General features: G+C 33.1%; 2 protein-coding genes across 2 annotated transcripts; both read left to right on the top strand.

Moving 5' to 3' along the window:
* The first annotated feature begins 2,643 nt into the window (after positions 1 to 2,643).
* On the top strand, positions 2,644 to 9,698 carry LOC124538834 (seminal metalloprotease 1-like). Its single transcript, XM_047116061.1, has 6 exons — positions 2,644 to 2,806; positions 3,334 to 3,546; positions 4,875 to 4,984; positions 6,534 to 6,744; positions 7,183 to 7,319; positions 9,447 to 9,698. Exons 1-6 carry the CDS (start codon positions 2,689 to 2,691, stop codon positions 9,639 to 9,641), a joined length of 984 nt encoding a protein of 327 aa, XP_046972017.1. The 5' UTR covers positions 2,644 to 2,688; the 3' UTR covers positions 9,642 to 9,698.
* A 2,440-nt stretch (positions 9,699 to 12,138) lies between these two features.
* Positions 12,139 to 20,985, top strand: LOC124538698 (zinc metalloproteinase nas-4-like). Its single transcript, XM_047115845.1, has 6 exons — positions 12,139 to 12,282; positions 13,353 to 13,565; positions 18,431 to 18,540; positions 19,051 to 19,261; positions 19,925 to 20,061; positions 20,771 to 20,985. Exons 1-6 carry the CDS (start codon positions 12,165 to 12,167, stop codon positions 20,924 to 20,926), a joined length of 945 nt encoding a protein of 314 aa, XP_046971801.1. The 5' UTR covers positions 12,139 to 12,164; the 3' UTR covers positions 20,927 to 20,985.
* Positions 20,986 to 25,129: the final 4,144 nt, after the last annotated feature.

The following is a 25,129-nucleotide window of genomic DNA, read 5'->3' as shown; positions in this document are numbered from 1 at the left end:
GTACCAGTAAAATAATTATCTATTATTATATATCTATTATAATATTTATCTAAAATTATTTTTGTGTAAATAATACAATCGAAAGGTTGCCATTTTAAATATTGTGGAATTTAGCTAGATTAAGAGAGTGGGAAGTGTGAGTGTGAGAGTCGAGATGGCCCAGTGGTGAGAACGCGTGCATCTTAACCGATGATTGCGGGTTCGAACCCAGGCAAGCACCGCTGATTCATGTGCTTAATTTGTCACCGCTGAGCACGAGATGAATTATCTCGTGCTCAGCGGTGACATCGTGAGGAAACCTGCATGTGACAAATTTCATAGAAATTCTGCCACATGTGTATTCCACCAACCCGCATTGGAACAGCGTTGTGGAATGTGTTCCAAAAACCTTCTCCTCAAAGGGAGAGGAGGCCTTTAGCCCAGCAGTGGGAAATTATAGGCTGTTGTTGCTGTTGTTGCTGAAGAGAGTGGGAAAACAATGAATGTGCCCGATTAATGGTAAAATGTATCAATATCAGCCCGCTATGCACACAACTACCGTTTTAACCGCGCGCCCATGTTTCAATCGAGATGACAGATGCATAACACAGATAATATACGTTTACATAAAATATAAGAGTAATATGCATTAATTTGTTTATTATCTTCCTTTAACATAAAAGTAATCGAATATATTTTATCCCATCACATATTTTTTTCTCTTTACAATTTCTTTCTTTTTTTTTCAAATCTTTACCGTATGGTGGTTAATGTGATGTTTATTCATATTTTGTTTTAAAAAATAGATAGTTTGCTTGAAAAAATATATTAAAATGACAAGTAAAATGTAAAGCTAAGGTCAAATTGTTTTTGTTACATTTTTAATCTGTTCAAAGCTTTTTGGGAATAACAATTGAAAGCTCTTTAGAAAGTACCATTAGCAATGTGGATTTTCTGAAGACAAAAACCGGGTTCCTCATCTACTGTTTGAAATGGAAAAATCTTAATGAAGATAGATGCCTTAATTATTTAAGCCGTCGGCTTAGGCTTATTTAGTATTTGGTCTGCGGGATCGCTTGATCTGATAAGAATGAAAAATCTAATTATTCATTGCAAGTGTAGTGTCAAGATAACTAGGATTAAGATTTGACATGTGTTTATATAGCAATTATGCATTAAGTAGGGTACACACTACACGCTTTTAATTTTCGCTTAATTCCGATGTACAAGATTTTTATGTTGAGAAGTTTTGTAATTTATCCACTGGTCCTGCACGGGTTATTCACGTATGTGAGTTTTTTTCATTTGATACGTGTAGCTTTCCTGAGGATTATTTCTTTCATTGCCGATCACATAGAAATATGAACACAACTTAAGTAGGCACATTAAAACTCAGTTGTTGGTGGTTGAACTTGCTTGGTGCTTCTTCTATTTACGGGACCATCTCGGATTATATTAGGAGTCAATTAAACTGAAAAATTCCAAGTTTGACTTTATTGTAACATGGTCCCATGTCGCGAAAAATCCTTTTAATCAGATTTCATAGACATGATTACCAATAGGCATTAGCAATTGATAAGAATTAGCATATCATTACTAATACCGCCAATGAAATAAAAACAATCTTATCTTGTAGGTTTCCTTGTGTAAATAAATGAATTACCCTTCAGACCGGAACACAGGAAACCAAAACGCTTTCTTATAAATCTACCGTAATATTAATATTAGATGACAGTTTAACGCCGACGGCTTTGCTTGTCTTATGTATTAATAGCATGAGCCGATTTTTGTCACAGCTATTTTGTGACAATAGCCGCACATAAAACATTTGTTATGGTCTCATTTTGTAGAGCTCCTGCCCTAGATGTGCAGAAAATTTAAGACAATTATTGATACGATTAAACAATTCATTTTATTGAAAAAAGTTACTGACAGGGCTGATTAAAAAATTGATTTAAACCGCGCTAAGAGACCTTAGCTTACAACGAAATTAAATAAAAACAAAACCTGTCATAGATTCAGGAATTTGTAAATATTTGTTGAAAAAACGTGAACTTTCGCGTGCCATCCACTATTATAAAATCAATTAAAAAAAACGTATGATATTAATGTTTATCCAAATTGATTATATCTAATTATAATTACAGAAGACACATATCACTACATAGTAGAAAACAAAGTCGCTTTCTCTGTCCCTATATCCCTATGTATGCTTAAATCTTTAAAACTACGCAACGGATTTTTATGCAGTTTTTTTAATAGTTATAGTGATTCAAGAAGAGGGTTTTTATATATAATATATGGACAGTTTAGTAAAGATGAATAGAATGAGTATTTAATAATTGTCCACTGTGAGACATCACAGAGACATCACACATTACTAAACTGGACAGTTTACATGGACATGTATTATATATAAAAACCTTCTTCTTGAATCACTATATCTATGATATGACAATATCATTGCACCCGTGCGAAGTTGGGGCGGGTCGCTAGTAATTCATAAACATATGCAAAGTTGTCACGAAAATAATTGTTTTAAGTGATACCTACACTTTGAGCTTGTAACACGAGTATCAATCACTGATTCTATCTTATCCAATCACGGTAATCAATAATTAACTTGATTTATCTTTTGAAATATATTTAAGTGACTTTGTACCACGCGTCTTATAAAAAGGGCGACGATTGTTTTTCGAAAACATCAAAATGATGCGGCTGACTGTTTTGTTGTGTGCCCTCGGTTTGGCTTTGGGGACTCCCTCGGTCACTAAGACCAGGGAGGAAATAGAGGAATTCCGAAAATTCTTGGAAAACAGCCGAACAGGTGTGTTACGATTTTGATGTTTTTTGTAAATTCAAATAAAATGTTTTCAAATATGTTTTTATAACTTTATTTTTTGGTTGGTTTATAATTTATTTTTGAAATCTTGAAAAAATATCTATATTTTTTAAAATCCATCCAACTTAGAGCTAACTTTAATATGATTATTATAAACAAAGTAACTTTAAATATTAAATAATGTAATATTGTATATTGGATGATTCTTGAATAGCAGTTTAGCATGTATATTTAAAGGCGAGCTGATACCTACAGTAAGAACAGGGGTGGCCTAGTACACCAGACTTTTAACCTACTATTGCGAGTTCAAGCGTAGTGTGTAAGTAAAATGACCAAATACTATATTTGGTGATTATAATGAGGATGTAACTTAGCAGCGGAAAATTTACAAGATGTTATTTAACTGATGTTTTATCAAGTCCATAAACAAGTGATATTGTTTCTTAGATTAAAGAACATCGTACGGATTGAGTCTTATATAATTAATGAAACCTAAATTATATTTTTTATAGAGAGTGGAGTTCGTATCGACTCTCGTATGCTGGAAAACCCCAAAGCCAACATCTGGGAAAACAGCGGCAAATACCAAGGCGATATCGTGTTGGACGATTGGCAAGTTGAGGCTTTGGTAACGGATTTCGCTGCTGGTAGAGCCGCGTACATTTGGCCCAACACAAAGTGGCCTGGAAACGTCGTGGTATACGATTTTGGCCATAATGAATTCAGTAAGTGTTTTATAATATTATGATTCTTTTGAAGGTTTGAAATCTATAATACATATTTTTTAATAATATAATTTTTTTCAAACTATGTGGATCTAAGCAAGAATCGAAAGATTTTCGCGATTATTACACATTGAAATAAAACTAGTTTTAACGGATTTAAACCGCGTATATTAATTATTTTTATCATCCCGACGTTTCGAGCGCTTTACAGCGTTCGTGGTCACGGGTAGTCTACCCGTGAACTAGTTTTATTTCAAGTGTAATATGAATGAAGAGGTTCTAAGATAAGAAGTATAAAAAAAAACAACCCAAATTACCTATCTTTTTTGATCTTCGTTGATAAAAATAGAGGTCTTTAAAGATATATTTATCTTTTTCCGTGGCATATGATATAAATACTTTCACTTAAAACCGCTTTGATAAATAACTATCACACCAACTTTGTGTTATCTGCCAAAGATATTGACCTTCACAAAGTCCAACAAAAATCTACAAAGACTAAGGATAATATACAAGATACCAAAATTTTCCTAATTGATCCTATCTAATTAAGTAGTAAATAATACATACACTAATATAAATATGAATGTAATAATATAATAATAAATATATTTGTCTGTCTGTTACGCTTTTACGGCTGTACAACTGAACCGAATTTAATGAAACTGCATTTCATCGTGCAATTTATACAATACAATACAATTTATACATCTTTAAGACCTAGAAAAGATAATAATGCTACTTGTTTATATCTAACACCTGATAACAAACCTCTAAAACGCGAGCGCATTCTCGGACGACAATAAGTAATCAATATTAAAAATATATGAATTTTCTACATCTATACTAGTTGTGTCCGCGACTTCATTCGCGTTTAAATTTAACAACAAATAAATATTGTTCGGTTCGCAGAATTTACTATAACTTATTAAGTAACCTAAGTTACCTCTTTCCTGCATAAATCAGTGAAAATCCCATCAAAATCGGTCCAGCTGGTCTAATGATTATCAAGAATAAACAGAAAGACAGTCAGACTCAAACAAAAATTGTAAAAAATGTTACTTTGGTATATGTACCCAATATACATACATACATATGCGTTCATGGAGGTCATCAATTCCTTGGACACCAATTGTACCTATATATGCTAGAATTTTATAATATTTAAGTGTGATTATCAAGGCACGTGTGCTTAATTTCGTAAATGTATGTTTGTTCATAAAAATCTCTAAAACATAACAAACAGACACTCCAATTTTTTTAAGTGTTAAGATTTATGACATTATATTTGAAACTTGTTCCTGAGTCTCATTTCTTGATGTTTTAAGATGCCGCTCAGCAACAGGCTATATTGCAAGCCATCGGGTGGATCGAGCACTTCTCCTGCGTCAGGTTCCGTCGCCGCAACGCCAACGACAGAGACTATGTCTTATTAACTGTTAGTTTTTCAATCACACTACATATTTACTTGATGGTATAGTACGACACAACTTAGATGTAGTATCGGTCAAATTCGTAAAACCGATCACATTATTAAGTACGCTCTCCCAAATTATCTATAACTATTTCTTATGTGAATATGATCTTTAAACAAACGTAATTACTTGTAATATCATATGACCTAATATATTCGTCAATTTGACACGTCGATTTACATTGATTTCTCGGGTTGAAATGACGAGAGAATCTATAGCGACGAATAGCGTCGAATGGCGCGATAGGCAGTTATTTTTGTTGGTTGTATAAATCGGCAGTAATCGGTTTTATTGAATTTGCCGATGCTACATCTAAGTTGTGTCGTATTTACGGATTTGTGGATAAAGATATTAATGCCAAACAGCACTACTCATTGACCCAGTATATAAACAGCACAAGGGACATAGTTCCCAAGATTTGTGCGTATTAGCGATGTGAGGAATGGTTAATATTTATTTTAGCGCCATTATCATTGGGCTATGGTGACCTCTTGAAGTCGGGTGCCCTTATCGATACCAAAGAAAAGTTAGAGGGAAAAGATTAGTGTTTAAATAGACAAAATAACCGTAGTGAAAATACGTAGCTTAAAAACGAATTGCTTTTTTTATCGATAAAAACTAATTTATTTTAAAATGTTTAATTGAATACTATCAGAGATATCATATCAACCAATCATGCGTTACGTCATTATCATTTTAAGTTATATCATCAATATCATACTAATATTATGAAGATAAGTTTGTTTGTTTATTTTACTCAAAATAAGTAAAGCGATTATTATTAAATATGCTTTAATCGTATAGTGTGTATACGTTTTAAATCTATAGAATGAAGCGCTTTTAGTGACCGATATTTGCCTCTGAGTGTATTGATATTAGGACGTTTGAGGGCTATGTTATATGTTGACAATAACTCCTTATATGTGATTCTTATATTTAGTATACTTCAAGGCTGGCTTGCAGACTATTCAATTTTTGCCGCCCAAACTGACTTTAAAATTCAAATTATATTACCTACATATATTTTGAAAATGGCAACTTTTTGAATTGATCTATCGTCCTTATTACATCGGCTTTTTCCCGTTATTAGTATGATAATGAACTAGGTGATATTTCTGTCAGTAGTAGATTATTTTTCCAACCCGCTATGTAGTGACGAGAAAACTGATTACGGACGTAATGTGTATACATATAAGTATTCTTTTATTTCAGTAAGATAATAGCAAATTTGGGCTAAAATTGCCGCCCCTCTTAATCTGAAGCCCTAGGCTCTAGCCTGCTTAGCCTATTGGTAAATTCGTCACTGCTTATCAGGTCCTAGATGTGGTTGTTTATTGGCGATGTATGGAATGTTTACGGTGCCAATATATAGGCAGTGGTGCCCAATTACCACAGGAACTGGTACATGGGCCCTTCTGCCAGTTCTACTGCAATGAAAACCTCGGTTCAATTCTTATAAAATAACAGCAAGTTAGCGAAATTATGATATTTTAATGGTGATTCTTCCAACAGGGAAGACCTGACGGTTGTTACGCCAGCGTTGGTTTCTGGGCTGGTCGTGGTGTCCACACCTTGAACTTGGCCCGTGCAAACCCCGGACAGGGCTGCCTCTGGGTCACTGTCATTATCCACGAGTGGCTCCATGTCCTGGGATTCTTCCACATGCAGTCGACCTACTCCAGGGACAACTACGTGCGAATTAACCATGGCAACATTGTCCAAGGTAACTTTTTTATATTTTTTTACATAGCAAAATTACTATTAATATTAGCGACTTGTATATAACTAGCGACCCGATTCGACTTCGCACGGGTGCATTGCTGATACGAAATGTAGTAGAGAATTTCTAAGTAATCAGTGTTTCTTTATTATATTGTTATGTTTCCTGACATGACTTTGATGTCATTCTTTTCCGAAAAATAATATCTAACTTGCATAAACATTGACGACCCGTGGTCGACTTCCCGGGTTCGGACGGCCGAGTCGATGTAGATAAATATTAGTTTTCTATGTTGTTTAGGTATTTGTGGTACCGTCATTCCTTCTGATTTTCCATAGCACATGACTTTGACTACTTACGTTGGGATCAGAGTATTGTATGCGATGTTGTACAACATTTATTTATTAAACAATTTATAGCATTTGTATGTATATATTACAGGAATGGGTCATAACTTCGATCGCTACGAACGCAACTTGGTCAGCAACCTAGACTTGCCCTACGAATACACCAGCTGCATGCACTACAGTTCTCATGCCTTCAGCTGGAATGGACACCCAACTATTACTCCACTCAGGGTAAGGTGAACTGAGGCTTTGCTTGCTATTTAGGGATTTGGTTGTCATATGTTATGCAAAAAGTATGTCATTGTCCATCCTTGGATTTTTGCAAATGTCAAATTTTGACAAATTTACTTCATACTAAATTACATCAAATTCGGTTCACTGGTTCGGTAGTGAAAGAGCGACAGACAGAATTACTTTCGCATTTATATTGATATAAAATATAAATACATATAATAAAATTCGAGTGACTGTTTCGAGTGACTTGAATGTCACTCAAGTATTTGTTTTTTACTGAATGCATGTATAAACGGTACGTATACCAAAATAACATTTTTTTTTCTGTCCCTTCGTCCAGCTACACGAAGTCGCGGACACAGCAAATTCAAAAAAAATAATTATTACTTATTGTATTGTATACAGTTTTCCCAAGATATTTTTTTACCCCATGTAAAAATATCTTGGGAAAACTCTCTTTGGAAAGTGATCACCGTCGCCCATAGACTTCTAGAGGCATACAATTCTCATAACATTCGTCTAATCTAAGATGCATGCTTGTAGTGACTTTAGCTCCCTCACTCTTCAAACTGAACAAATTTCGTTTGGCTGTAGAATAATTAGCGTGTTATCGCTTTGTGGTCAGTACTTATTACTTATATTATTAACTTTTAAGTAGATAAGTGGGCTTGAGTTATTATTTCATTGCATTGTAAATTAAATGCGATAATAAAAACAGTAGGTAGTATTATTTGCACATAATTAAATACACCGTTTCCGGCGCCAAATGTCATAGTAATCTTTCTTTCCATCAATAAGTATCATAAGCAAACATTAAGAATGTACCTTAGTCGCATTTATATAAATGTCAATAACTAATTTTATATTATTGAAATAAATTCAACCTTATACAGATTCTGGCTAGAACTTGAGACGTCAGCTTAGATAGACATATAGGTTTTTTTGTAAACTTAGTATATAGATTAGTACCAAAAATTTATCCTAGTGGAATACCACTTGATAAAATTTTGCCAACTTTACTACGAAAGGACAATTACAAAAAAACAAATAAAATGCTATGACATTAAAAAAGGCGGCATTATCACTAAAGTGCGATCTGGTCCAGACATCCTTAGGGAAGCGTTTAGTTTTACAATCTTTCATATATTATTTGACATGAGTTATAAGTCTACTTAAATTCATATAGAATTTTGGAGTAACTTATTGGACAGTGTGACAATGACAAATCATAATTTCACCTAAAATGTATGAGAAACTATCCTTGTAACAACTGTATCATCATTACATAGTATAAAACAAAGTTACAGCTGCCTGTCCCTATGTATACTTAGATATTTAAAACTAGCTTTTGCCCGCGACTTCGTTCGCGTGGACTTCAGGTTCGTCCCGTCTAGTCTAGTAATCGCTTAAAATCGCTTCGTAAATAAGTCATTATTTCTCGTACAAAGTAAAGGATAAAAAATGGTTATTGTGGGTTATTCCTAAGAGATAAACATATACCATCACGGACTTTTTTGTAGACCTTTTTAAGTTGTACAATACTGTAGTACATTGTTTTGATCTATCTTGTAGAATTCAGTCAGCGTTTGCAATGTAAGCGCAAAAAATGTGTTTTTTTACGACCTCACATTAGAAACCTCAAAAATTGTAGCCTATGTGTTATTCTGATGTATAAGCTATATTGTGGTAAAGTTTCATTCAAATCCATTCAGTAGTTTTTACGTGAAAGAGTAACAAAAATCCATACATACTAACCTTCGCCTTTATAATAGTAGTAGGATTAACAGATTTCTGTTTTTTTAGTAGTAACCGTGCGAAGCCGGGTCGGATCGCTAATTGTATATAAAATATAATTTCACACACTCAACTGGTATATGTTTCAGCAGCGCTGCGCTACAAGATCAATTTATAAAATTGTTCCTTTCTAACCCAACCAACATAATTAATTTGTTGTAAAATTATATTTTTTAGAATTTTCATTGGTCTGGTAATTATGCTTAGGTCATGTAACGGTAAATATATGGTTCACAATTTTATCTAATAATTTATTCTCAATTGGCCGGACCAGAATTTTTCAGGATGTTTTTGCACGATTCCTTAAATATATTCTTTAAAACCTTACAGAGTTTCCCGGGAATCATGGGCCAAATGGATCACGTTACTCACTTGGACTGGGTGAGACTGCGCAGACACTACAACTGCCCCGGGGGCTGGTCCAGTGAAGACGTGGAAAATCTAAAGAAAGAAGTCGATTTCTATTCTCCTCTTTCCGAAAAGACACCACCGGCAGTCGTCCGAACAGAAGAAGATACAGAATGATGTACTGATCACTTTGGTCGTTCTAAATTTGAAATTATACGATGAATATGAATTTAATGTGTTTTTTATTAATTTGTTTAACTCACCACTATTGCAAGATCAAGAGACGCGAATCTCAACTTTGTAGAGATTAAAGTGAATAATATATTGTCTGTAAAATTATGAGTAATGTAGGTTAATTAAAAGAGAAGGTCAGTTTTGGACCAAGCAACAATAACTGCCTTTTAGGATGTCATGCAATTCGAATGGGCGAGTATCTATGGGGAGTAAATAATAATGTACTGGCTATAACATTAATCCGATTCTAATATTTTTCTAGTCCTCACGCTGTACCAAATACTTAGTTGTAGTAAACTCCAATAGAAACCTATATTTTGGTGTTCAGTTAAAGCAAGGATCTGGCTGACTGCAGGTCACAGTATCCTTGCTGTGTGACGCGATCGTCCTGTCAACATGACATTATTGTGTCATCATCATTATCATCATCATCATCAACAGCCTTTTGTTTTCCACTGCTGGACATATGCCTCTCCAACAGCACGCCACTGTGATCAATCTTTGTTACTCCAGCTCTTCCCAGCATAAATCGTCAATCGTCATTATTGTGTACACAATTCAAACTCAATCTAAAAGTGGTTTATAAAGCAATAAGAAACAAACAATGACAAGTTATTTTTTAAAAATGTAGATAAAAAATAATATGGATAACAAAACAAACTAATTAGTTGATAAATTAATATTTAAATAAGGTTAAACTATGAGTTACAATGCTACTTATTATAAGCCTATATTTGAAGTTCTCCGTACATAGCTGCATTGAACAGTGCAAATAACAATTTCATAGTCTGCCTAGTTTCACTACTGGTACTCGACGTCTAGTACTTTTTTAGAATTATATAATTCTCAGATATATAATTCTAATTCTTTAACACCCAAACATGCTTCTATTGGCTTCTATTTAAACATCCAGAAATAAGAAATAGATTGTATAGAAACCACTATTATAAATGTGTACATATCCTAGAAATATAATTTGAATTTTTTTAATTAAAATGAATTTAAATTAAGAATAAAACATGTAATTTTTTAAAATGAGTTTTTTGACACATAAAAAAAGGATCAGTTACATTGATGACATGATTTCTCGTAATTTGAATTTAAAAAAAGGAAACGTAAAAATTATTCAGTACACTGCGGTACAGAATTGGTTGCGGGATAAAAGGTGAATACGAGATATACCGTCGTTGTGCAGCGTCAAAGGGCGTGACAATAAATAATTATCTTATCTTTACTACATTATTGATTGGATTTTTTCAATAGAAACGATAAAAATATTTATCATCTAATTAAGATATTTATATTTATTTATTATTTTATACGTCTAATAATAAAAATAGTAATTAAAAATATTTTTATATATTTTGGATCAATTGATTTTATGAGGAGCCAGTTTTCCATTTAAAGTAAAGATAGGCTCGTCATTATTATACAGGGTACATTTTTTCAGTACAGGAAAAAATATCAAAAAAATATTCAAATAATTTCGTTTTCCGTCTCGCATTTTCAAATTTGGACCGATAATTTATGTTTAAATATTGACAAATATTCAGTGTTTAATTGTTTTTAAAAAGCAGAAGAAAAAAAAAGATTTTACTTTTTTTTAAATAAATTTTTGAAGTTGAATTTTTGACAAATTTTGAAAGAAGCTAAAAAACATGATAACTCAAAAATGAATTATTGCAAATGGTCACCCCTATCACCTCCTAACGGATATACGTCGAATTACCAATAACCCTGTATATATTTATCTGGAGATGTCCATTCTGTGCAGCAATTACATTTGCATTTTTAAAACATATTTTGTATAATGAGTAAATTTGAAATACATTTTGAGAGTTAGTAATTTTGCTAACAATGACTGATCGTATGGTAATAAGTCGCAGAAGGAACGCATTAGCGTAGATGACGGTTAGCAGCGTTAGGTGTCCGTCAAAAAGCCACCAGAAATTGCCTCTGTGCCACTTCGCACACTCAATCAGGGTGTGGTACGCCTTGTCTACTGGCGCACCACATTCATGGCAGGACACCTCCCGCCGCGCTATCCTGTTTAGGTTAGTTACCGAAGCATCCGTGCCCGGCAAGTACCGTCATCAAAAACTAGACTGTGCCTTTATCAATGGACAGTCGTTAATTCTTGATTTTTGAGAGTAGAAAACGTCAAATTACTAATGTTATGAACATTGAAGCATTAACAGGATAACAAAAAAAAATGTAGCACAATAAACATGTATATGGACATATATTTTATACCAGAATTCGTTTCACGTTTTTATTTGTCAAATAAATTAGAGAAAGATATGGTTCACAATTTGTATTATATAGATTATACAAAAAAACAATTAGGTAAGCGTACTTATTACACACACATTTAAATGAGTTCGACTTTATTAACGCAATAAATTATCACGAAGATAATGTCGATATATAAGTGATTAATGAGATGGTGGTAGCATTAGAAGCGTGATGATGCGTGGGTTTGTCGTGTTGTGCCTTATCGGGGTGGTTGTGGCGAAGCCCTCCATCGTGAGGACGAGGGAGGAAATCGAGGAGTTCAGAAATTACTTGGAAAGTACAAAGACAAGTAAGTGTGAACTTCTTTAAATAAAATTTGGGCATGAAAAAGTTTAGGTGAAATTGACCTTGAAAGTTTAATGTCAAGGTCGATTTTGAAATCTTATTGTTTGAATGAAATAAAATACTATGTTAATAAAAGGCTAAATGCATAATGCAAAATTTCAAGCCAAATTTAAACAATAGAAATCCAAATGTATATGATTTCTTTAACAGGATTCCACAATTAAATTAATTAAAATCATTAATAAATAAGACATTACTCAATACAAGATTATATTGAGGATATAAAAATTGTGGACTATCAATATTGATTTCTAGACAGGATAATTAAAAATTTAATTGTACTGCACTCACACACTTACTTTCGGTTAATCTCGGTATTTTCCGAACCGGGTGTACTGACATACTAACTAACTTTCTTGTCTGTTACTCTCGGTAGAATCGATTTTCCGAACCAGAGGTAGCTTCACTTTTAATTTAATTATGTAACATGACGATTTAGAAGTGTTTTTATGAGCCTATTTGAATAAAGAATATTTTAATTTTGATTTTCAGTAACTGTGTTAGTAAAGATCCTGAAATCCTAATCCTGTGATCCTGTCCGTTCTTAGATATAGTTCTTTTTCTGTGCAGGATTTTAATGCTATGATATATCATTTAGTCAGATAACCTGCCGGTATATAATGTTTTCATATCTCTATCTACTTTCTGGTAATGAGTTCACTGTAAACGTAGTAATTACCTTTGTTTTCCTCAAAGACTATAAAATCATTATCATCATTACGTAGTATGAAAACAAAGTCGATTACCGCTGTTTGTCCCTATATATCAGATTTTGATGCGATTTTTTTTAAATATATAGATCGATTCGAGAGGGAGCTTTTTGTATATAATACATGGACAATATAGTAAAGAAACGCTGTTAATTTTAGAAGTTTGAAATGTGATGTCGTAAATAAACAAACTGTAGTATATTTAGTATCAGTATTACACCCGTGCGAAGAGCTAGTATATTATTTTATATATTTTTAAAACCTTTTTTTATGTATGTAATAATATTGACATTTGTCTGTACAGGCGATGGCAAACAATTCCTCGCACGTTCAAGACTGTTCCCCCAAGCCAACCCCGAAGAGAACAGCGGTAAATTCCAAGGCGACATCATCTTAGATGATTTTATCATTGAGTCCATGCTGCAACAATACGCGTCAGGCCGCAACGCGTACATCTTTCCCAACACGAAGTGGCCCAACAACACTGTTGTTTGGGAATTCGGAGAAGATGAATTCGGTAAGCATATCATATTTTATTTTTAATACTATATACAGTCTTATATTCATTTATGACAGGCATATTATATTTTATGAAGTTTAAAAATATAAAAGAATTTAACTTAAGCTATATGCCAACGCTCTACACTCTACACGAGTACATATTAGAATTTTATATATTAAGCATAGCCCATATATACATAATATATATGGGCTATGCTCGGGGTTTCTCTACGTGATCGAATCAGAAACGAGGAGATCTGTAGACGAACAAAGGTAACCGACGTAGCGAAGTGAGTCAGTGCGCTGAAGTGGCAATGGGCAGAGCACATTGCTCGAAGGACTGATGGGCGATGGGGCAAAAAAGTTCTCGAGTGGAGACCACGTGCCGGCAAGCGAAGCGTAGGGCGTCCTCCCGCGAGATGGACCGACGATCTGGTCAAGTTCGCGGGGTATCGATGGATGCAGGCCGCTACTCACCGGTCAAGGTGGAAGTCATTAGCATTTAGCAGTGGCCTATGTTCAGCAGTGGACGTCTTACGGCTGAAATGACGATGATAATTACATAACATAACATTGGAGTCTGTTTTTGTTAAAATAACCACTTTTTACAAAATGCATATGTTTATACACGGTACACATACTAAAATAACCTTTTTTGTCTGTCTGTTTGTTCCTGCACTTCTACGGCTTCTCGGCTGATTTCTTCAAAATGAAAGCTTAACCGATTTTCCCATCCTATTTAGTAGACCTATTATCACTGAAGCATAAATCGACTTACGCTTTTAATATAAAACTGTTATGGAATTTTGGTATTAAAATTGAAAAGGAATAATTAGTTAGTGGATTAGTGTTATTACAAATAGCAATATATTAATCAAGAACTGTTAGTAGTTCACAATATAGCGGAGTAATTCGACTTATATCCGTTAGGAGGTGATAGGGGTGACTATTTGCAATAATTTTAACCCCCATATGCATCATCCAAAAGTGAACCATTTTTGGAGTTATCACGTTTTTTAGCATTTTTCAAAATTTTTCAAAAATGCAACTTCAAAAATTTATTTAAAAAAAAAGTATCTATTAAAATCTATTTTTTTCTTTTGTTTTACAAAAACGATTAAACACTGGATATTTATCAATATTTCAACAATAATTATCGGTCCAAATTTAAAAATGCGAGACGGAAAACGAAGTTATAACAATACAAAATAGTTATAACAACAATATTTTTTGATTTTTTTCCTCAAAAATGCCTTAAAAACTAAAAAATCGTTATGAAACTTGGCTTGCAGATTATTTTAAAAACATAACCGTTTTCTTAGCTTTCCAAAAATGTATGAAAACGAAACCGAAACCGGCGGCTGAAACTAGCTTACAATGGAAATGATAGCTACGCGTGATATTCACTATCAATCAAAATTTCGATCATTAACGTAACTTATAATCGTCATAATGACCATCATTTTAATCCTTGAATTCGTGATTATTCATTATCAGCTATCACGATTTATGATAAATCTCGTATTTACAAAAACATTAATATATAAGCTTCAATAGCTGATATCGATGTTATAAAACACTATACATTAATCCAAACGAAAAAATATATAAATATATGTATAAACTACAAATTAAATATAAACATAACTTAGATTTACTACTTAGTCTTTACTGGTCCTGCGGTTGGAATGAGCTATGAGTATCTATAACATGAGTTGTTTCTTATTTATTATTTTTTATACTTATTACTACAATCACCTTACCTTTTCAACCGACTTCAAAAAGGAGGAGGTTATCAATTCGTCTGTATTTTTTAACATTTGTATTCTAAGCAATTTAATTATTCTCAAACGTTGTTGGTTTATTTCATTGACTGTTATTTAAATATATAACACTTAGCAAAAGAAACTGCATTTTCGTTTAGAAACTAGGTGTCCCACGATACCAGTCTTTTCAACCGACTTCCAAAAGGAGGAGGTTATCAATTCGTCTGTATTTTTTTTTTTTATGTTTGTTACCTCATAACTTTTCACTGGGTGGACCGATTTTGATAATTTTTTTTTTGTTTGAAAGGTAGTGCTTCCCGTGGGTTCCCATTTTTTTATTTTTTTCCGATGATGGTATCCATATGAAAACGACATAAGTCTTAAATTTGCATTATGTATATCCGCGACAAATAGGTGAATAACTGAAAATCACGTTAACCAATTTTGATAATTCTTTTTTTATTATAAAATATATACTTCAAGGGTAATTTGGTGAAAGTTTGGTAAGTTTCTGAGCACAGGATCCATGACAAAGTAACGGAACGGAAGGGAACGGAACAATTCTGAGGAGCACGTTAGCGGTACTCAGTCGAATCTTTTATTTATAGGTTATTTGGATATTTGAGTCACCTTCCGTAATGTGGTTATGTTTATGTAATTATCATAGTCGAATATTATAATCAACTAGCTACCCACCCCGGCTTCGCACGGGTGCAATACTGATACTAAATATACTACAGGATTTGTTTATTTACGACATCACATCGCAAATTTCTAAAATTATCAGTGTTTCTTTACTATATTGTTCATGTATTATATACACAAACCTTCCCCTGGAATCACACTATATTTTAAAAAAAACCGCATCAAAATCCGTTGCGTAGTTTTAAAGATATAGGGACAGAGAAAGCGACTTTGTTTTATACTATGTAGTGATGGAACTCCTATACGGCTCGCAGTTAGGGTGCGACATGGGGCAGAATTTCTTACTATCTTTAATCAAATTTTGTGTATGTGATGTGATGTCATAATATGATGTACGAAATATAGTTGGTCTTTTTCAAAGTTTTTTGCTGAGTTCGATTACAGCCCTTTCGAGGGATCCGAGGGAGGGATTTCGAGGGAGGGAGGGATTAAATCCGCATTTTCGAAAGTCTATTTTTGCTTTATTCGCAAGTTTCCTTTGAAATTGTCCTGTAAGTAGTTTCTGACTCATATAAACGGAACGCTTAATCTATCCATATTAAGAAAAATTAGTTAGCCAACATCAGCTTCACTGAAATTCGGTTTTTCTTTTTGTTAAAATTTTTATTTATTATATTTAAGTAGCTGTACCCATTTGAATTTGCCCGGAACTCTGTGCGCATTTGAATTTAACAAAAATATTACTATTCCATTTAATTATATATTAGACAGCTTTTGTGATATTAAGTCGTTGATAGGAGGCACCCGACGTTACAGCGAATTGGTGGCGTGCGAAAAGACTACGTGCGGTACTGGAAATTATTTGGATGTGATTGCACCGTCACCTAAATATTTTATACATAACTAAAATAATAGCCTTAGTTACTCCCTATTACATCAGCTATCTGCCAGTGAAAGTCTTGTCAACATTGGTCTAGTTCTTGTTAAAAATGTTATTTTGGTATGTGTCTCGTGTATACATATTATGTATTTAGTAAAAAGCGTTTATTTTAATATTACAAACAGACACTCCATTATTATTAAACGTCAACGTCATAAATGTTATTATTATTTTATAAAAAAAAATATAATAAAGGAAAACCCCAAAAAGGTTTATGTAATATATCATGATGGATAACTCTTATCGCTAATTAATCAAATGTGACGTGGAATGAAACGACACATAATGCCAATTAATAATATTTATATAATTATAAAAATAATATTGTTATAATCGCAATGTTTTGTCAACTATTTTATTGGATTAAATTACCAATGATTATTATTATACTATTATAGACCTAGACAGTGTCGGATTGAAAGGTCTGGAGGCCCCCGGGCCACAAAGCAGTGGGGGCCCTAGACAAACAGAAGCGTGAATACCCTAATAATCATATTATTATGAATTAATTAGATGTTTCTATTTCAATCAGTCAGCTACTTTTAAAATATTAAGTAGTAACATTATTATAATTTGGTATGGTATTAGTAACATTACGATATCTTAACTCGCTGAAAACTGACGTGGCCCCCTCATGTGGAGGTCCAAGGGCAGTTGCCCCGGTTGCCCTCCCCTAAATACGGCCCTGGACCTAAATATCTGTTCGATCTTCCATCTTGATCCTTAAAGGGGTGAAAATAGATAATTGATCAAATGAAATAATGTTAATTGAACTGGTTCACGAAACTTTGAAACTAGTCGAATACAGTTCAAAGGTTTACTTGGTGGTAGGGCTTTGTGCAAGCCCGTCTGGGTAGGTACCACCCACTCATCAGTTATTCTACCGCCAAATTACAGTACTCAGCATTGTTGTGTTCCGGTCTGAAGGGTGAGTGAGCCAGTGTAACTACAGGCACAAGGGACATAACATCTTAGTTCCCAAGGTTGGTGATACATTGACGATGTAAGGAATTGTTAATAATTCTTACAGCGTCAATGTCTATGGGCGATGGTGACCACTTACCATCAGGTGGCCCATATGCTCGTCCGCCAACCTATACCATAAAAAAAAACTTTTTTTTCAGAAAGGTTCTTCGTTCTTACGTTGCTATAACCACTTTATATGTATATATTCAAATTTAAATTATTAATTGCTGTCGATTTTCTACCCGTTTTTTATTGAACATTGTCTTTTAAATTTTAATATTTCTCCAGGTTTTTAGAATGTAGAAAATTAAAAATTGTTTGATGGGGATCAATTGTTAGTTGTTTATTTTAGTTATTCATAAGAGTAAAGGTACATTATAATAATCTTCGTAGTTGATATAATGAACTTGTAACAAAGAAAATCGCTACATATGATACTCGAAAAAATACAATTAAATTTATCAATATTTCTGTCGACTACATAGAAGTTGCCGTTTTATAAGCAAACTTATTGCCCCTTTTTACGGCACATAATTTATGTCTTATAATACCCATTTTTTTTAGGTCCACTACAAATGGCCGCTATTAAAGACGGTATCGCTCATATTGAAAATATGACTTGTGTCAAATTCCGCTACAGGGAGCCTGAAGACGAGGTTTACGTAAAAGTCACTGTAAGTACACCAATGAAATTTAAACATATTATATTACTTACTGGATACGTCCACCGACTAATGTATAGTTATTTGTCCAGTAAATGGGATGGGAGAAATATTGGTAACAAAATTACTAATTACAAATCGTTTTTACTATTGAAATGAAACGGTTTTATAAAAATTACCTCTTTATAAAATAAAATAAAATAAAATGTTGGTTAGTTTTCTTTTATAAGTCTAAACAAATTTCTATGTACATATCCAAGTCATATTTAAGCCGAAATATTTGTACAAACATATTACTTTCCCGTCTGCTCATTTTCCGTGTTGATTTTTTTTTTTCACTTTGGATGTTGCAGCCAGTAACGGTAATTAATAGTTTCATTAGGATGCATTTTCTTTCAAATGATTTTACATAATCTATGTATGTGTATCTCCTAATTATATACTCATATTAGAATTAAAAATGTAAAAATTGCAAGCAAATAAAAATAAGTAAATAAATTAAACGAAAACTTATGTTCTTAGGGATTGCCAGCTGGTTGCTACGCTCATGTTGGCTACTGGGAGCCTCGTGGTGAACACACCATGAACTTAGCTCGCAATTACCCGGGCCAAGGCTGCTTCCGCCACGCTACCATCGTCCACGAATGGATGCATATCCTCGGTTTTCTGCACATGCAGTCCACTTACAACCGTGATGAATACGTAAAGATTGTCGAAGAAAACCTTATGTCGGGTAAGAATCTTTGTATACGTTTATTCATATCTACGTAATAATTTTATAGAGGTAATTAAATAAAATCCTATCTCCGTTTGAATGTTAATAGTTTAGTTTAGTTCATTCTTTATTGTACACCACACAGTGAAATAGAAATAAATATAACATAAGATATGGCCTTGATATAACAGGCGTACAATTTCGGCGACCTTATCGCTACATAGCGATCTCTTCCAGGCAACCAACGGTGTAGGATAGGTCATAGAATCTAAGGTGGGTGGTGCTGTACTAATAAATAAAATGATATGAGTCTATTATTAAAACTATGCAATAAATATAGATATAGAATACACAAATTATATATCCATTAATAAATTATATTATCAATACATATAAAATAAATAAATATACATATAATCTAAATACAATGAGTAAGAATATAAACGATGTCTTCAAACAAAACGAGAAATAAATAAAAATATATAAATATATAGTTTATTTCACAACGCTCCAATGTGGATTGTGATAGATACACGTGTAATAGATTTTCACCCAAAACGTACAAACTTCCTCGCGATGCTTACTTTACTATCGAGAACAAATTAATTCATTATCATCGTCAATGTTATTGTATTAAATTTAAACGTTCATTTAATTTAAAAACGCTTTTCGATGATACAGGAACGGAACACAATTTCGACATCTATGGACCGGATCTAGTCAGCAACTTGGGCGTTGAATACGACTACGTCAGCTGCTTACATTACGGACCTTACGCCTTCTCTTCCAATGGCGAGCCGACTATTGTTGCGAAAAAGGTAAGAGAGAAGTAAAATACATTATAAAAAATGACAAATTTAGAATACTTATAAGAAATATTTTATTAGGAATTTATCTTAACATAAATAAATCACCAAATCATACATATTGAAGTAAACTACTTATTCAGTTAAGCTTGCAAGTCCAAAATAAAACACAATAAACACTTTTTAACAAATTACAAATAGCGCCAATATCGACATTACAGTTCGCGCTCAAAAAGAAAAATTAATGGCGATTTAATTCAATTTCGCGCGCTTTTGTTTTTATTTTTCTTTTTAATTTCTTCTAGTTGTATGGATAAAGGAATCTCCTCAATATATATAAAAATCTGTCTATGTTATATTAATTTTTATTTACCAATAGTTAAAGTAAAATATCGTGCCGCTCCTGGTTTAAAGTCTTATCTCCCGTTGAGAAGATTTGAAGCTAATTCCATCATGCTGATTCACTTCTGTTTGGTTACACATGTGGTAAATTGTCATTGAGATTAGACAAATGTAGGTTTCCTCACTGTGTTTACCGCCGACCATGGTATATGCCTCCGAACATCCTAAACGGAGTTTATACATACAGGGTGATTGGAACGACATAGCACTTTATTTTTTAATACTACGAAAATATGTTAGATCTGTACTATACTTGGTGGTAGGACCTCAGTTAATTTTACTGTAGTAGTTTGTTACTGATATAATTCCCAATTTAAAGGAATTCGAGGGCGAGATGGGCCAGCGTGTGTTTATCACGGACAAGGACTGGCTTAGGATCAACAGACACTACGACTGCCCTGGCGCGTGGGATGAAAGTGATGAAGAAACGAATAAAAGCGAAGAAGAAAACAGTGAAAGTCAAGAAGAACAATAAGAATTGTAATTTTAACATAAATTATAAAACTTACATTTGTAAATAAACACCAATAAATTAACTTAATGACATGAATATTTAATAATAAGATCAAACTACTTACCTCCTTTTTTTCTTTCTGGTTTATGTCTACATTAGTTGAGTGCAAAATATTCAGACCTATAACTACTACTGATTAGATATATCTCTAATGGTAGACTTTTTTATTTGAAAACAACAATTTCCCTTAATTAAAGCTAAGACACTCGCCAGCGTGCTCATAACTACTAAAAACCTATGGTTCCGTACCTTGGGGTTCCCCGTAAAACTTCCGCAGAAAAAGACTCAATTCAGTAACCACATTCAATACGTCATAACCAATGCAGTAAGAGATCACTGACAATCGTCACCACGAGCCAGATGCTCCAGGGTGTGGTGCATCGTGTATAGTAGTGTTACACCTCATGGCAGGAGGGTTACACCTACCTTGCTATCCCTTAATTTACAATTACTTACCGAAACAGATATGATATCCTGCCCTGTCAACCTTACTTAAGATGTTTGATCGAATTTTTTTTTTTAGATATTTTTTTTATAATGTATAAGCAACGTTCATTGAAATTGCAGCATAAAAATCTAATTTATGTGGCCTGCGTTATCTATTTATAAATTCTTTGCTACCGTTCGCTTTTTCGGTAAACGCTAAAGGGCTCTAATAAAATATTATTTACAAAACATACAAGTTCGAAGTTTTTTTAATCTGTCCCGAAGGAGCAATGCGACCTTCGTGTTGTCGGAACACGTGACGACGAACGTCGTGTAGTATCACCACGTGCGTCGATAAACAGGGAATGTTCGTTGGTGATATTTTGTAATATTTGAGTCGAGATGGCCCAGTTGTTAGAACGCGTGCATCTTAACCGATGCTTGCGGACCCAGACAAGCACCGCTGAATAATGTAATGAATGTGCTTAATTTGTGTTTATAATTCATCTCGTGCTCGGTGAAGGAAAACAACGTAAGGAAACCTGCATGTGTCTAATTTCATAGAAATTTTGTCACATGACCATTCCAAGCCTTCTCATCAAAGGGAGAGGATGCCTCAGTGGGAAATTTACAGGCTGTTGTTTTTGTTGTTGTACTTAAGCAATGTTGACACTTTTATGTTTATTAACATAAAAATGAATAACATAATACAATATAATATATATTAATACCATTAATATATACAAATATGAATTAAAAATAGTTACTGTATAAATCTTGACCACGTGGTATGGTGACAAGATCGTAGCAGCATTTCCCCATTGATCGCAATATTCGAAATTCGAATCCTCTGGACTAAAAACGAACAAACACTCTTGTCGTCAGTGGATTCAATAAGGCAAGATATGTGCTATGGACACCTAAAATAAAATAATCGAAATCTTATTAACGATACAAAAATTATAAATAAAAAAAAAAACAATACAAACGCTTACAAAAGCGTTTAACATTAATGAGTAATTCAAAAATAACACAAATATTTTATTTCGGCAGACATTGATGGTAACCCTAATTCTTTGATGTCGGGGCTCATGAGCTACTTACCGCTGTCACCGTAAATATTGTCAGGACAAATTTCTACTCTTTGAAATCACATCGCACTCACCACTGGATGTTGAGAGTCGCCGATTTAATCGGATTTATTACGCTAACTACACAAATGATATAATGTTCGAATGCGACGATAAAATTGTTAAATTGATATCTCTTAAAATAATCGACTTTATAATTTTTAACTTTCAGTAATTCGGCGTTTCATACGGTGTTTTATTAATTATTTTACGGTGTGTGTATTTACGTATGCATGTATTTGTGACTAGTAGCCGCTGGCGGCTTCACTCGCGTTCTAGAGTGTTATATGTTAAAATAGTAGCCTATATTCTTTCTTGGAGTTTTTTGAATAAATTAAGTATTATTTTCAACTTTCGTTAGTAAATAACCATTTTTAAACTCATAATATCACTGTTTACAATAATTCACAATTTATTTTTCGCAGTGTCAAATAGCCTATTTTATTTCTTTAGTTTCACCAGAGGTAATTACATCAACTTTATATGTAATATACATTTTTTTCTAACTTAGAGCTATTTAATCTATTATTCTATTCATTCCTCATGCAGCACAAAACAAGGATTTTTTTAAAATTAACAAACTTAAAAATATATTTGTTTGTATGAAATAATATATTACTCACAAAAAAATTTTTTTTGTTTTTTTTTTTTTTTCTGTACTAAATTGAAGAGCCACATTATCTCAAGTGTTTGTATAGACATTTATAATAGTTTACCTATTCTAATCGTAACATGACCTAGATCTTATGAAGGAGTGACTGTAAGTTTGACAGGTCACGGTCCGGCGACGTCAGCTGACAGTGAGTGTCGGTCTGGCGGTGTCAGCTCTGAAACTGATACCCAAAGGCGGAGGGTGGTCGGTTATTTTCGAAGATTCGGAGAAATAACTTTGTTCCTAAGTATTAGATTACCGCTTCAATCAGCTATGTTAGTAAGAAGTAAGTGATGATTTCAGTATTATTTCTTTTGATTATTTAATATCAGTATTGAGAACATGTCGATAAAAATAGTAAGCAACAGTTGGCCCCTAAATTCAAGCACACTAGGAAAGTAGTATTTCACATTATATCGGCTCTAGATGTATTAATAGTCTAAGATTATTTCGTTAAACTTACGACTTATATAAACAATGTTATAATATTTTGAAGTAGTTAATAAGTGGTTATTTTTTAATATTTAAATGTAAATCTTGGGCAAAGATTGTGGCTTCAAATCACTATCACTGTCTTTCCACATAATTTGTCTGTATTTATTGATCTCGCTCGCGAAAGAAACATCGTGAGGAAGTCTTTAATCTGTATATGAGTGACGAAATACTACGACTTTCGTATCCCAAACCAACCTGTATATAGTATATATAAATACTATACTGTATATATAATAGCTGCTTAGTACAATCAGCCCAAAAATGTTCACCCCAAGACAAGAGAAGTCCTTATCCGAGCAAGTGGAACATTTATAGAATGGTTTCTTTTTAAAAACCTATAATTAAATGTATAAAAATAATCTAATCCATAGTCTATAATTAAATGTTGAAAAAGAGTTTTAGGATGGTCACGAGTTTAAACAAAGATATTCTTCCAGATTCATTTATTAGCACTATTTTCACATTCATTTTATCCACTATTTCATGTTTTACAATACATCCCGTATTTTATATCTAAATTTAGCTTCTCATTCTCATTATTTCCAAAATCAATAATATAGGTAAATATCACCAAATATTGCAGCCGCATTCGATTTTCTTGACATTCTCTTTCTTACCGGCCAGTATCAGACAATCGGCCAGTATTCATCGTGAACAATTAAAATGTTTGCCGATTCTTCTCGGTGGAATCTACTTTCCGAACCAGTGGTAGCTTCACTTAATTGTAAAATGACGATTCAAATGCACTTTTTTTATGAAGACATCTTTGAACAGGCATGTCAAAGTCGAAGTGCCTCATGTCTCTAGGGACGTGCCACCAGTAAAAGAGAAATTATTTAAAAAGTGAAGTGGGTAACACTGACACGCTCTTAACGAAACCGATGAATAGATAAAGATCAGTCGTAAAAAAGTGTCAAAGTTTAACGACATCGCGCACGTAAAAAGTTAAAAAGACCGCGTCTTTTGCGGCCGACTGTTTTTAATTAAGATTATATTATAACTTCACAAATTACAGATTTCCTCAGGAAGCTATGAATTTTTTTTAATGTAACTCATTTGTAGTATTTCGTCTGTTGCGATAATGATGAAAGATAAAGATTTCGGTACAAGTTTTTAAAATTAGAACATTACTTTAAAGAAAGTAATTATTAAAAAAGGTCGTATATTTAAATGTTGTACAATAGAAAAATATAATGTAGGTAAATACCGTAGCTTTTTAATTAATTATTTACATTATGGCATAAAGGTAGGCATTTTTAGTGTCTGACTATTTTTGTGGAATACATTTCTTTAATTTAATGATAATTATTTTAAAACAAAAATCCCTGTATTATTCAAAAATATTTACATCTTAATTAATAAATGCTGGTTGTATTCTTGCCATCATTCCACGCGGTCATGATTATTAGCTAAGAATATTTTTACTAAAAATCAATCAAATATATTTTGGCTAAAAGATGC

Source organism: Vanessa cardui, chromosome 2 (genome assembly GCF_905220365.1).
Source record: "Vanessa cardui chromosome 2, ilVanCard2.1, whole genome shotgun sequence".
NCBI lineage: Eukaryota > Metazoa > Arthropoda > Insecta > Lepidoptera > Nymphalidae > Vanessa > Vanessa cardui.
The sequence above is the reverse complement of the archived record's forward strand: the minus strand, read 5'-3'. Positions and strand labels throughout refer to the sequence as shown.